The sequence below is a fragment of the Equus caballus genome, chromosome 4 (assembly GCF_041296265.1).
Source record: "Equus caballus isolate H_3958 breed thoroughbred chromosome 4, TB-T2T, whole genome shotgun sequence".
NCBI classification, from domain to species: Eukaryota; Metazoa; Chordata; class Mammalia; order Perissodactyla; family Equidae; genus Equus; species Equus caballus.
Window position 1 is genome coordinate 40,377,013 of NC_091687.1, and position 13,655 is coordinate 40,390,667.

At 38.0% G+C, this 13,655-nt stretch overlaps 1 protein-coding gene across 4 annotated transcripts in view; it reads right to left on the reverse strand.

The window, feature by feature from the left end:
- The window catches only part of PEX1 (peroxisomal biogenesis factor 1), a 52,782-nt gene that overhangs the window by 17,060 nt on the left and 22,067 nt on the right, over positions 1-13,655 (reverse strand). For all 4 annotated transcript variants that reach the window (XR_011438177.1, XM_014739011.3, XM_023639190.2 and 1 more), the window contains exons 11-15: positions 7,284-7,380; positions 5,820-5,990; positions 3,913-4,067; positions 1,404-1,593; positions 1,022-1,188 (exon numbers count right to left, since the gene is read on the reverse strand). Coding sequence is in view for 3 of the 4 variants with exons in the window: in XM_014739011.3 (XP_014594497.2) it covers positions 1,022-1,188; positions 1,404-1,593; positions 3,913-4,067; positions 5,820-5,990; positions 7,284-7,380 (780 nt within the window). In the remaining variant the exon portion in view is untranslated. The remainder of the gene's footprint in view (positions 1-1,021; positions 1,189-1,403; positions 1,594-3,912; positions 4,068-5,819; positions 5,991-7,283; positions 7,381-13,655) is intronic.

Here is a 13,655-nt window from a genome sequence, read left to right on the forward strand (position 1 = left end):
TCTCCCAAGTGTCACCATGCTGAACAAGCAATTCAGTTTCTAAATCACCAACTTCTCAGAGAGCAAGAAAACGTTCTGAACAGGTGAGCCAAACATCAGGCTAGTGTCAGCAATATGCTGGTCTCCTCAATTAGGTATGTTTATTTAGTTCCACCTGTTGACAAAATTCTAACCCCATCCCTGCCTCCATTCTAATCTGAAAAAGGCCCCAAAGTCAGCAGTTATGCAGGTGGCCTCCAAGTATCTGGATGCTAATACGTGGTGCCCAGACCCAGCATTTAGGGTCACGATCCTGCTGCCACATACTTCCTTACCCATGTTCTCTCAAACAGGCTTTAACCCACAGTCCTGGACTGCACTCAGGGTATCGCAGGCCCCACTGGCCACCGTTCCCAGGACTTGCCATCTAGTTACCTGTCACTGAGTCCTTACCCATTTCTTTACCTCTTTGCATGGGTCCCTGATATCATGCAATGATCCTTATCTCTCAGGTTTCTGATTCAAACAAGCTAACTCCTAGACTCTACCTTCTGATCTGAAAAACAATCTACATCTGCCCCCTTTATCCTGCCATCTGCCTGATCAATGCTGTCTTCTAACTCTGCCTTTCCAGGACTGACACCCAGAGTCTAGAAATCTGGCTTAATCTATCAGTTCTGTGGACCTAGATGACTTCCACCTCCCATCTTATTCCTGTCTATTTCTGTTCAAATTCCAGCTGACAGTTCATTTGCTATAGTAAAATCTGAATGATTCAAGCAAAACAAAAGAATTGTGAAATTCACATCAAATTGTATTTACTATAAATATCACCCCAGTTTTCTTTGTAAGTTTCTTATGGGCAAGGAGTATATTACATACTTTAAAAATCTATTACAGTACCAAAAATAGTGCTGGACATTTATTTGGTAACTCAGAAAATACTTGTTGAATCAAACTGAGATTGGGCAAGCCAACAAATAAAGCCAAAGCCAATGATTCAGTGGTTCTTCTGGGAGTAAGCACTTTTTTTTTTAAGTACCTTAGCTGGTAACTGGATAGTATCCATGAGTATCTGTCGAACTTCATGTAATCCACCGATCTTATCCCAGCCCAGGTCCCTAGGTTTATGCAGGTTGACATTTCGCAGAGATGCAGGAACAAATCCTTGGAGAGCCTTTTGGAAGTCCAATGTTGTTAAAACTAATTCTGTTTAAAAATAAACAAAAGTTCTTTTGGTAGTCATATTTATATATGAAGTTTCAAAATACAACATCAACTTAGCTGGAAATGCCAATTTTCTACTCAAATAACTACCTATTTGAATACTAAAATGGGGTATATTTAATTCTTGCCTTACTGCAATTACATTCCTCCACAATGGAAGGAAGATTCGAAATTTTGGTTTTAATAGTAAGACATACCTTCCCTGGTGGATATACTCTGATGGGAGAGACGAGAATGAATGGCTCGGTCCACAAGCACTGTAAAATCTCTAGCCACAAACCCTTCAGTTTCTTTAGCTATATGTTGCAGGTCAAGAGCAGTGAATTTGTTTATATCACTGTCCAGTTTATTTTTTATTACATTATACAGAATTTCATATCTTTGCTCCTAAAGAAAAAACACAAAATTCAAATTTCTAATTTTACTCAACTGTAAATTTTAGTACATATATTTTGAGAAAAATCAGGTTGACAGAATCTACAGTGACAGAAAGCAGATTGGTGGTTGTCTGCGGATAGAATGGGGCAGGGACAGATTGCCAAGGGGAACTAGGAAACTTCTGGGAGTGATGGAAATGTTTGCTACCTTAATTGTGGTGATGGTTTCATGGTGTGTACATATGCTAAAACTGATCAAACTATACATTTTAAATACTAAGTTTGTGGTCTTCAATTATATCTCAATAAAGTCATAAAAAAAATCACGTTGATAAATGATTGCTATTTCTTTCTTGGGTAAGAAGCCTTCTTAGTAATATCTGGTTCCTTTTAGAGTGTTTTTATTGTTGTTCCTATAAAACTTACTTCTAAAAACATATTCAATGACCAATACCACTACTATTCTGTTATGCTTAGTAACAGGTGTAATACTTTTGTTCTTCAATAACAGTTAATTAGCACAGGATCTGAATATTTAGGGTAGATGCTAGGTAAGAATCTTAAATAAAAAGTTAAAATGTGCTGGCCAGTCCCACAAGAAACTCTTTTGAGCTCACTGCTACTAAAACCATCATGAAGATGAGTCCCCAAAGGGGTGATATTGTGACTTATAATAAGAATTATATATTTGGTCTTTGTCCCCATTTCTGGCAGAGAGCTCCTAAAACCTTAGAATTTCCTAAGTGATAAGAGTGATAAAGGTGTCTTGATAGTCCTAACAAAGCCCTTTCAACCACATCTGAGTTTATATTAATGAGGTGACTTTTGGAAAGCACCTAAGGATGGGGGCTGGCTGCCAGGGGCACCAGGAACTTTTAGTCCCATTCCCTGATTTCCAGGGAGGAAAGAGGGACTAGAGGTTGTATCAACTGCCAATTGCCAATGATTTAATCAATCATGCCTATGTAATGAAGTCTCCATTAAAACCCAAAAGGAGGGAATTCAGAGAGCTTGATGAACCACGTGCCACCGTGCCGGTCCCCAAACTCCGCAAGGACAGCAGCTCCTTTGTTTGGGACCTCACCCTATATATCTCCCTTCATCTAGCTGATTTGTATCCTTTAATATCCCTTGTAACGAACTGGTAATCTAGTGAGTAAACTACTTTCCTGAGTTCTGTGAGCCGTTCTAGCAAATTAACTGAACTCAAGGAGGGGGTCACAGGAACCTCTGATTTACAGCCAATGAGTCAGAAGCACAGGTGACAACCTGGACTCGTGATTGGCATCTAGAGTGGAGGGCAGTCTTGTAGGACTGAACTCTTAACCTGTGGGATCTGATGCTATCTCTGGGTAGAGTGTGTCAGAATTGAGCTGACTTGTAACACATCCAGCTGGTGTCTGAAAACTGCTTGGTGGTGGGGAAAACCCACACTTTGGAAATAGGTGCCAGAATTGTAGTAGACACAGAATATTAGTGTAGGTAAAAAAAAGTTCAGTTAACCAAATTTTTAAAAGATGTCTATTTACATTTCTCACTAAAAAGAAATGCTTTTAAAAGGTAACCGTGTGAGGTGACAGATGTGTTAATTAACTTGATTGTGGTAAATATTCCACAATGTATACATATATCAAATTATCACGTTGTACACTTTAAATATATACAATTTTATTTGTCAATTATAGCTCAATAAAGCTGAAAAAAATTCTAATTTCCATGACGTCTTTACAGATTTCATCTATGGGAAATGAGGAAGTTCAGAATTTTTAGGGTTTTTGTTTCTTTTTAAATGAAATAGAAAAAGAAGACTTTAATGGGAGAAAAAAAAATAAGAAATGCTGTTTTCAAAAAAGCCATTTCCAAGACTGGCCCAGTGGTGTAGTGGTTAAGTTCACACGCTCTGCATCCGCAGCCTGGGGTTCACAGGTTCGGATCCCGGACACAGACCTCGCACTGCTCGTCAAATCACACTGTGGTGGCATCCCACACAAAAAATAGAGGAAGACTGGCACAGATGTTAGCTCACTGACAATCTTCCTCAAGCATTAAGAGGAGGATTGGCAACACATGTTAGCTCAGGGCCAATCTTCCTCACAAAAAAAATTTTTTTTAAAAAAGCCATTTCCTTGCAAAGTATATAGTAACATTTCAGTTGGTTATAAATGAAAATTGTGCATCTAAACAAAACATGTACCAAATGTCAACTTTTAAATATTCTTAAGATCACTAACATGAGCATAAGTGTAAAGCCATAAATCATTAATAAAATTGAAAAATAATTTATATAAAAAGAAACATATTTCAACAATCATCACAAGTAGTATGTTACCTGATCAGGAGGTTGAATATGTTGGATGCACTGAAATATGTGAATGCCTTGAGCAGAAACAAGTAAAGGATGCAGAGAATGGTGAGACTGGCTTGTGGCAATCAGTGCAACCAAACTTCCCATGGAAATAAACTCTTTCATCATATCATTCAAAGCTAGAATTAAGCAATATAGTGTAAAAGCTTAGTAAATATAAACGTGAAATTTTTAAATTATACACTCATTAAAAATAATGATAACCTAAAGTCAAGGTTTAAGGTGGAGTATGAATGGTATGGCTCCTTCATACCTTTTAAAATTAAATCTTCCATTCACTCACTGGTTTATCTACTGAGGACCTAATATTGGTTAGGCTCTAATCAATCAAATGGAGGCAGCGAAGGAACTGTAAACTCGGTCTGTATAAACAGAACAATGCCTAGCGAGGTTCCTTACTTCTGGATCTTATAAAGTAAATGAAAAGGAGTGTTTGAAATAAACATTATGGAAGGATGATAAATTTCCATATTGTGTTATATTAATTATGCAAAATACAGCTCATATTCCAATGACTCCCTGAACAATCTCTTTCCACCCCAGGTCTTGCAAGGTTTGGTTGGTTCAAGGTTGGAAGTGAAACAGGCAATACTCAAATATATCTCTGTCCTGACCTAGAAATTTGCAGCAATCTTTTAACCACTAGACTAACAAGTCTTGCAGATGCTACAGGATTCAAAATGTGAGATTAACATTAGTTCATAATAACCCAAGCCACTGTGGTTGCATTTTGTATCTATTTCAGCTCTCAAGAATCTTGAGGTAGGGGCCGGCCCAGTTGCACAGCGGTTAAGTTTGCACGTTCTGCTTCTCGGCGGCCCGGAGTTCACCGGTTTGGATCCCAGGTGCGGACATGGTACCACTTGGCAAAAGCCACGCTGTGGTGGGTGTCCCATGTATAGAGTACAGGAGGATGGGCATGGATGTTGGCTCAGGGCCAGTCTTCCTTAGCAAAGAGAGGAGGATTGGCAGTAGTTAGCTCAGGGCTAATCTTCCTCAAAAAAAAAAAAAGAATCTTGAGGTAACTGAATGCTGCCAAAACCTCCAGCCCGCCCACCTCATCCTCTCCTTGAACTCTGAGCTCCAGGCAATGGAACAGGCCCTAAGATGCCAGGATTTCTGGTACCTCTGTGCATTTGCCTGTGAACCACACTTCCTTTGCTTCTTCATTAGCATGAAGCTGCTTCATGCTAATTCCTACTCCTCCATCAAAACTCATCTCAGTTACCAAATCCTCCTAAAATCCTTCCCAGATAACTTCTTACCCCCAACACCACCCCCAATTTAGGGTATGTGCTCCTATTGTACCCTATATATATTTTTAGCAGAGCATATCCTACTACCTTCTAGTTGTGTCACCATGATCAAATTAATTCATCTCTGAATTTTCATTTACTTGTCCGTAAAATCAAGAGATTATTTGCATGTGGAATACAAAGCAATCCGTAGCCCAGAGAGAGCACTCAAGATACAGCAGCTATCATTATTACTATCAGTATTCTGCACTAAAACTGCCTGTGTGCTTTTCCTTCCCTCCAGAATTTGAGACTACAGACTGTGAACAAGCATTCAACAAATATTGGTCAAATGAACAAAAGCAAGAGTAAATCTGTCCAATTAAACAATTTCTCACAAGTATAGGAGAATGAAAAGGCCCCAAAAGACTAACCATGACGTTGCAGAATTTTCACACTGCTCTTAGTCTCCCGACTTTGCTAATATAGGACAACTGTAGAACGGCAGCAGAGGCCCCCAAAGCACCACAGAACACAGCACATGTTCATTCTCTGAAGGGAGCAGATTTACCATTAAGACTAAAAATGCTGTCTGACAAAAGAAAAAGGCCTGACGTCAGTGAGGAGAAGCGTTACCATGTGCGAGCCGCTGGCTCTGCACGGTGTCAGGACTGTGCTCGTGTTCCGGGAGAGCAGGCAAGCCCACAAGGAGATCGAGGTCATCCAGCAGAACCACCGAAGGCTGCCTCCATGCCGCCTCTGAGAAAGCTGTCTCTAGGGTTTTTCGTATGTTTTCAAGTCTTTTTCCTTCATACAGAAGATAAGAAATGGTTTCAATGTTATTTCAGGGCCGGGAAAGTTCAGGCTGCCCTTCTGAAAGCATCAGAAAAGCTCAACATTGATTTAACAAAGAAAATTTGATCCATATTTTGTTAATACACCAATCATGAAATTTTGTTAATCATTAACATGGTTTAATTAATACAGCCTCAAAGCCCTCAATTTTATAAAACTGAAAAAAGGAATATGATATGCTACTATAATTTCTGTATTTAGATATTTATTTATACGTAGCTTCATTCCATAATTTCAGATGGCCTACAACATAATAATAAAACAAAAGCAGGATGTGTGAAAATGTAAAAGAGAGTAGGGGATCGAGATTCAGATAAAATTGAACACAAATGTAGCTGCCTAGAGATCCTAGAATTGTTATATTTGAATCACAAATTTGGCATCGATCTTCCTGGTGAATTACAAAGTTTTAACTTCCAAAGACCAGAAAACATACCAATTCATAAGCCAATGTAAAGAGTTCCTGTTACTTAGCTCTAAAACAAAATTTTCACATGTGGCTTCAAGCAGGACGCTGGGAGATGGACAATGTCTCTAAAACCACCCTTACATCCTATGAAGTAATGGGCTCTCAGAAGCTCTTTCTCAGTTTCTTATCGTATACTAGATATAAAAAAAATGAAAACAATGACTAGTTGGGACTATATGGTAGTGGTAGCCAAGGGAAAAGAAAATTAACTACTTAAGGGGACCAGCCAAGTTTGGCATGCTCTGCTTCAGCAGCCCGGGTTTGGTTCCCAGGCACAGACCTACACCACTCGTCAGCAGCTATGCTGTGGTGGCGACCCACGTACACAACAGAGGGAGACTGGCCCCGATGTTAGCTCAGAGTGAATCTTCTTCAGCAAAAGAAAAAAAAGAGAAGAAAATTACCCGAAGTAAAATCTTTTCTTTTTAAATTGAATAGATAATAATGTAAATGTTAAAGACTTTTAAAAGTACAAAATACATATGTAAATTGTAATTCTCCTCTTTGCTGTCCACAGCCACCCACTTTCCCTCCCCTGAGGCAACCACTCTACCAATTTCCCATAGCGATTCAGAGATAATTTATACCTATTAGAGTATATTCTAAATATTAACTTTCTCAGAGTGGTGTAAGTTGGGATTTCCAGGAATACACTTTACAAACAGAAAAGTTAAATAAAGATTAAATTTTTGTATTTACTAGGTTAACAGCATTAAATAACATTATTTCTCTTTCTACCAAAAAAGGGATTTATGTAGAGTGTGCCATATTCATACCTCGTAAAGCTTTACAGTCAACTCTCTCCACATGGGCATCCAACATGTCAAATGCTTCTTTACAGATTGCCTTGGCTAAAGTTGATTTTCCACTCCCCTAGAAAATAACTGCTTCATAAGAACACTCAATATATCCAATCACAGAAATAGCTTCTGTCACTGTAGTAACCAATAAGATTCAGGCTCATCAATCAAGGATATACTACAGAATGTTATTATCAATTATATCTCAATAAAGCTGGGGAAAAAAAACAAGACCCACATCCCTGGAACTCTGGGATCACATTGTGGTGGGTGACATTTAGCATAAAGTAAACTAAAAGGAAAGAGTGAAAACCTGGGTTGAGGAAGTTGTAAGAGAGCACTTCAGAATAAGTGGGAAAGAACTATTTCCTAAATACTCAAGTCCAGCAATGAAAAATACATAATATTTATGAAGAAACCAGAAGGCTCCAGCTTCCTAGCCTTAATGGCAGGATTCAAGAATTATATAAACTTCGGCAAGGGTTAACAGACGATAATACAATCTCAGGAATATAAACACCATAAAAAGAGGCATTTCCCCACTCCAGCTCCAATCTCAATTTTTCTAATATTAACAATAATAAGATAATACTTAAAATAATAATACTTTGCTTTGAGAAAGTAAAAAAAAAAAAAGAAAGTATATACCAGTTTAGTTGCTGTGTGAGATATGCAGGTGTTACCAAAATATGGTTTTTCTTTTAAGCTGCTAAGAGCTAGCTGTTTCCCATGTTTATTATGATGCATAGATAGAAAATGAACATCTAATTTGTTTTTTACAACTTTTTAGCTAAAACAATCATTACTAATTAAATCTTTTACCTTTAAAAACTAATGTTTCATTAGTTGTTACTGGAGGGGAATAATGTGAACATTAAATAATTTTTCTAGATAAATGAAATTTATTCTCATTTAATTTCAACTATTTTTAATGGAAAAAATTTTTTACCCACTTCCCTATTACCTTAACTGTAATTCTAGTTGACAGTTTCTTGGTTATTTACAGTATTACTGTGATCACCAGCCAGTGTACTGTGCAGGCCTCAGAGACTATTAAGGTGGGTAGAACTGTTTACTATTATACTAAGTGACTTGAGACTACAAAGGGATTTGATCCAACGTGCACTTTCTTTTTTCAAGTAAATCCTTTATTGTTTTCCCGATTATAACACACTATGCAAAAAAACAAAATAATTATAAAGACTTAGACACTCGTGAAAGGTAAAAAATCTGTAATCATCCCACCTCAGAGAAGTAACCACTGTCAATAGTTTTCACATATCATCCTTCTAGACACTACGCATCCATTTTATGTGAATTTATAAAGATGGGATTACAGTATTCATGCGGGTTTATAATAAATCATTGTCCTCTTTATCAACACAGAGCTGTATCAGCTCCCTAGTGCACCACATTGGGGATGTCTTCAACCATAACATGTTTAACAAGCCCCTTCCTAGTGTATATTTACGCTGCTTCCAATTTCTAATTATTACAAGTAAAGCTAAAATAAATACACATATACATATAAGTTTACTCATTTGTCAGCTTATACTTCTAGGATAAATTTCTAGAAGTGGAATTACTATATCAAAAATTATGCATATTTAATATTAAGAAAAGGTATGCATATTTAAAATTCTGCTAAACTTTGCTATAGTGCCCCATAGAAAGGCTGGACATTGGTATATTTTTATAGTTTGTTTAATATAAGTTTCCACAATCAATCTACTGTTATTTCTTACCATTCTTGTTTAGTCTAGCTTAACAGCCCTGCACCAGTTCTAATATTTGTTTTTCGTTAATGTGGACTGGAAAACCAGCCAAGCTTGTTGTGCAATGTCTGAAATTTAGAGGTATTCAACAAATACTACCATCATTATAGTTTACAAAATTGCATCTATATTTAAAATCAATGGGCTCCAAAGAAAAAGAAATTAGGGAGCCAGCCTGGTGGCCCAGCGGTTACGTGTGCATGTTGGGCTTTGGTGGCCTGGGGTTCGCCAGTTTGGATCCTGGGTGTGGACATGGCACTGCTTGGCAAGCCATGCCGTGGTAGGTGTTCCACATGTAAAGCAGAGGAAGATGGGTACAGATGTTAGCTCAGGGCCAGTCTTCCTCAGCAAAAAGAGGAGGATTGGCAGTAGTTAGCTCAGGGCTAATCTTCCCCCCCCCCCCACCAAAAAAAAGAAAGAAACAGAAATTAGAGGTGCTGGGGTATAGGCCCTGCTTGTCATAATCATTTTGCCTAGTCAGAGGGCCTTTTCTCTTCACTCAAAGTAGTTCACATTTGTATAGCACTTTTTTTTGTTTGTTTTTGAGGAAGATGAGCCCTGAGCTAACATCTGCCGCCAATCTTCCTTTTTGCTGAGGAAGACTGGCCCTGAGCTAACATCTATGCTCAACTTCCTCTATTTTATATGTGGGACACCTGCCACAGCATGGCTTGACAAGTGGTGCATGGGTCCGCACCTGGAATCCGAACTGGCGAACCCCAGGCCACTGAAGTGGGACGTGCAAACTTAACCACTGTGCCACAGGGCTGGCCCCTGTATAGCATTTTTTAATTTACAATGCTCTTTCACATATATTATTTCCTTAAGTGAGGTTAATCCTAAGAAGGCAGAAACTTAAACTGCCTAAGATCCCAGCCAGTAAGTACATTACCAAGGTGGGACTCAAATCCAGGTCTTCTGCTTTCTCTACCTATTAACCATACTACCTTTATATAAGACTGTGGAAGGCTGGTTTCTGAGTCAGCAGGATAGTGGTTTCTCAAAATAAATATTCTACCATGATGATGCATTTTGAAATTTCAGACAGGTAATCTAGAAACCACAGAGAGAAGTTGCTATATTTTACCAGCCTTGTATAGCAGGGATAAATCCCACTTAATCAAGGTGTATAGTTATTTTTATAGATTGGTTGATTTGATTTACTAATATTTTTTGATGACTTTTGCATCTATATTCATGGGAGATAGTGGTCTGTAGTTGTCTTTTCTTATACTGTCTGTCTGGTTTTGGTGTTAGGGTAATGCTGGCCTCACAGAAGGAGTCAGAAGTATTGCCTCTGCTTCTATTTCCCTTTGTAAGAGACTGTACAGAATTGGTATAATTTCTTCCTTAAGTGTTGGACAGAATTCACCTCTGAACCCTTCTGGGCCTAGTGCTTTCTGTTTGGAAGGTTATTAATTATTGATCCAATTTCTTTAATAAATAGAGGCCTTTCACATTGTCTATTACTTCTTGTGTAAATTTTGGCAGCTTGTGTCTTTTAAAGAATTAGTCCATTCATCTAGGTTATCAAATTTGTGGGCACAGACTATTGTTCGTTACTATTATCATTACTACTTTATTATCCTGTTAATGTCCATGGGAGCTATAGTGATGTCCCCTCTTTCATCTCTGATACTAGCAATTTGTGTCCTCTTTTTTTCTTAGCCTGGCTAGAGGCTTATCAATTTTATTGATCTTTTCAAAGAACTAGCTTTTGGTTTCATTGATTTTTCACTACTGATTTCCCGTTTTCAGGAAATTCTTATTATTTCTTTTATTCTGCTTACACTGGATTTAATTTGCTCTGCTTTTTCTAGTTTCCTAAGGTGGAAACTTAGATTACTGGAGCAGTTCCTATACTTTAAATAAGAACCAGAAGAAAGCAACTGAGCTATTAATGGGGAAACAAGTTATTATACTGAAGTTAAAAGTGAAGAGAAATGAAAAAGCCTTAAAATTTTTATTTGAAAAAAAAGCACAAAGACTACACTGTACCCGTGGAAACAACACATGCGTTGGCAGAGAGTAAAACTGTAAGCTCTTTAAAAGGGCAGGTGATCTTTAGCAAGATTGACAAAGATTAAAAAGAGAAAAGACATAAATCACCAATATCAGGAAACAGGACATCACAGTAGATTCTGAAGCCATTAAAAGATAATAAAAGAATAGTACAAACAACTTTATTCTCATAAAATCAACAACTTAGAAGAAATGGACCAATTCCTCAAAAACTACAAACTACCAAATGTCTGCCAAGATAAAATAGACAACTAAGGAAACTGAATTTATAATTAAAAAGTTAACAATAAAGAAATCTCCAGGCACAGATGGTTTCACTAGAGATTTTACCAAACATTTAAAGAAGAATGAACACCAATTTTATACAATCTCTTCCAGAAAACAGAACAGGAGAGAACAATTCTCAACTCATTTCATGAGGCAAGTATTACCCTGACAGCAAAACCAGACAAAGACAGTATGAAAACGGAACACTATAGGCTAATATCACTCATGAACTTAGATGCAAAAATTCTCAACAGAATATCAGCAAACAAAACGCAGTTCTGTTGAACACATTCTATAAAAAGAATAATACGGAGTGACATAAGCATCACAGAAGAATGAGCTCTTCTCTTAGACTCTCCCTCGTAAGATACAACAAAAAAAGGACATTCATAAACCAACAGAGGACATTCACACAACAAAAAAGACATCTGAGAGACCCACGCATCTGAAGGTGGAGGCGCTGAACCCCCTGGGACGAAGTGGAAGGAGTTAGGGGGATCTCCTCCCCCTCCCCTAATGATGGCAACCCAGGGCACAGCTCTGAGAAAAGAGGAGGCAGGAGCAGCTCTCCAGGGGAACACTTTCACTCTCCAAATTCCTTCACAGACTGAGGGAAAGCCCCACACAGAGGTAGCTAAGCTATTGCAGGAGTGTCTTCACCAAACCAGTACTCCAAGAGAGCAGATAGCGAGGGCAGAGCGAGAATGCCCCTGGGATCACACACATAAAAGAAAGCACCCCTCCCCAAGCACAGCGTGCAGAGAGCCTGCACATAGGTTAGAAAAGCAGCAGCTCTGAGTGAGCTAGCTGGCAATCGCTGATGGGCCCTGTGAACACAGAATCCAAAGGACAGGCACAGATGACAGGGATCAAGGCAGGCTCAGACTACACAGCTGCTGACCCCACTCCCAGGTGGAAGGTGGCAGGTGGAAGCTGTGACCAGATACTATCACTATGCAAAGGCAAAACATCACTTCATATCACTATGAAGGCAAAAAACCATGCCATCAAATAGTAGGAAGAAATATATTAACACTCCAGACCAGAAGGAAAATGACAAGCACCCAGAGACCAATCCTGAAGGCACAGAAATTTAAATTACAGAGAATTCAAAATAGCTATCATAAAAAAACTCAATGAGTTACAAGAAAATACAGATAAAGTTCAATGAAAACAGGAACAAAATTAATGAACAGAGGGGATTCTTCACAAGAGATTGAAACTATAAAGAAAAACCAATCAGAAATGTTGGAGATGAAAACACAATGCTTGAGATAAAGAAAAATCTGGAGTCCCTGAATAACAGAGCTGATATTACGGAGGACAGAATCAGCAGACTGCAGGACAGAAATATAGGAATGCTTTAGATGGAGAGAGAAGTAAGACTAAAAAGAAATGAAGAAATTCTTCGAGAAATATCCAACTCAAATAGGAAATGCAACATAAGGATTATAGGTATTCCAGAGGGAGAAGAGAGGGAGACTAGAGCAGAAAGCTTGTTCAAAGAAATAATAGCTGAGAACTTCCCAAACCTGGGAAAGTTACTGAAAATACAAGTCAAAGAAGAGAACTCCTAATTATATCAATGTAAAAAGACCTTCCCCAAGGCATAGAGTAGTAAAACTGGCAAAAGTCAATGACAAAGCAAAAATACTAAGGGCAGCAAGGCAGAAGAAAATAACTTACAAAGGAGCCCCTATCAAGCTTTCAGTGGATTTATCAGCAGAAATCTTACAGGCTAGGGGAGAGTGGAATGATATATTTAAAATTCTGAAAGACAAAAACTTTCAGCCAATACTACTCTACCTAGCGAAAGTATCCTTCAGATATGATGGAGAAATAAAAATTTTCCCAGATAAACAAAAGCTGAGGGAGTTCATCACCACAAGACCCATAACTACAAGAATTGATCAAGAAGGCCCTCATACCTGAAAAAAAGAGAAAGGGTTTACAAAGCATTGAGGAAGGAGATAAATAGGCAGAAAAAATCAGAAAATTGCAGTTCTCTATCAGAACCAGTTAGCAAACACTTAATTATAACACTAGAGATAAAGGGAATGAAAATATCAAAAGTAAACATAATCTCATCATTTTAACCACAAACTCACAACACAAGATGGAACAAGTTGTGACAACAACAACTTAGAAGGGGAAGAGGGAAGGCATGGAATCAGCTTAATCTAAGGAAACAGGTTATCATTAAATGGACTATCTTGTCTATAAGATCTTTTATGAAAACCTTTGGTAAACACTAAACAAATAATTAGAACACAGAGACAAATGA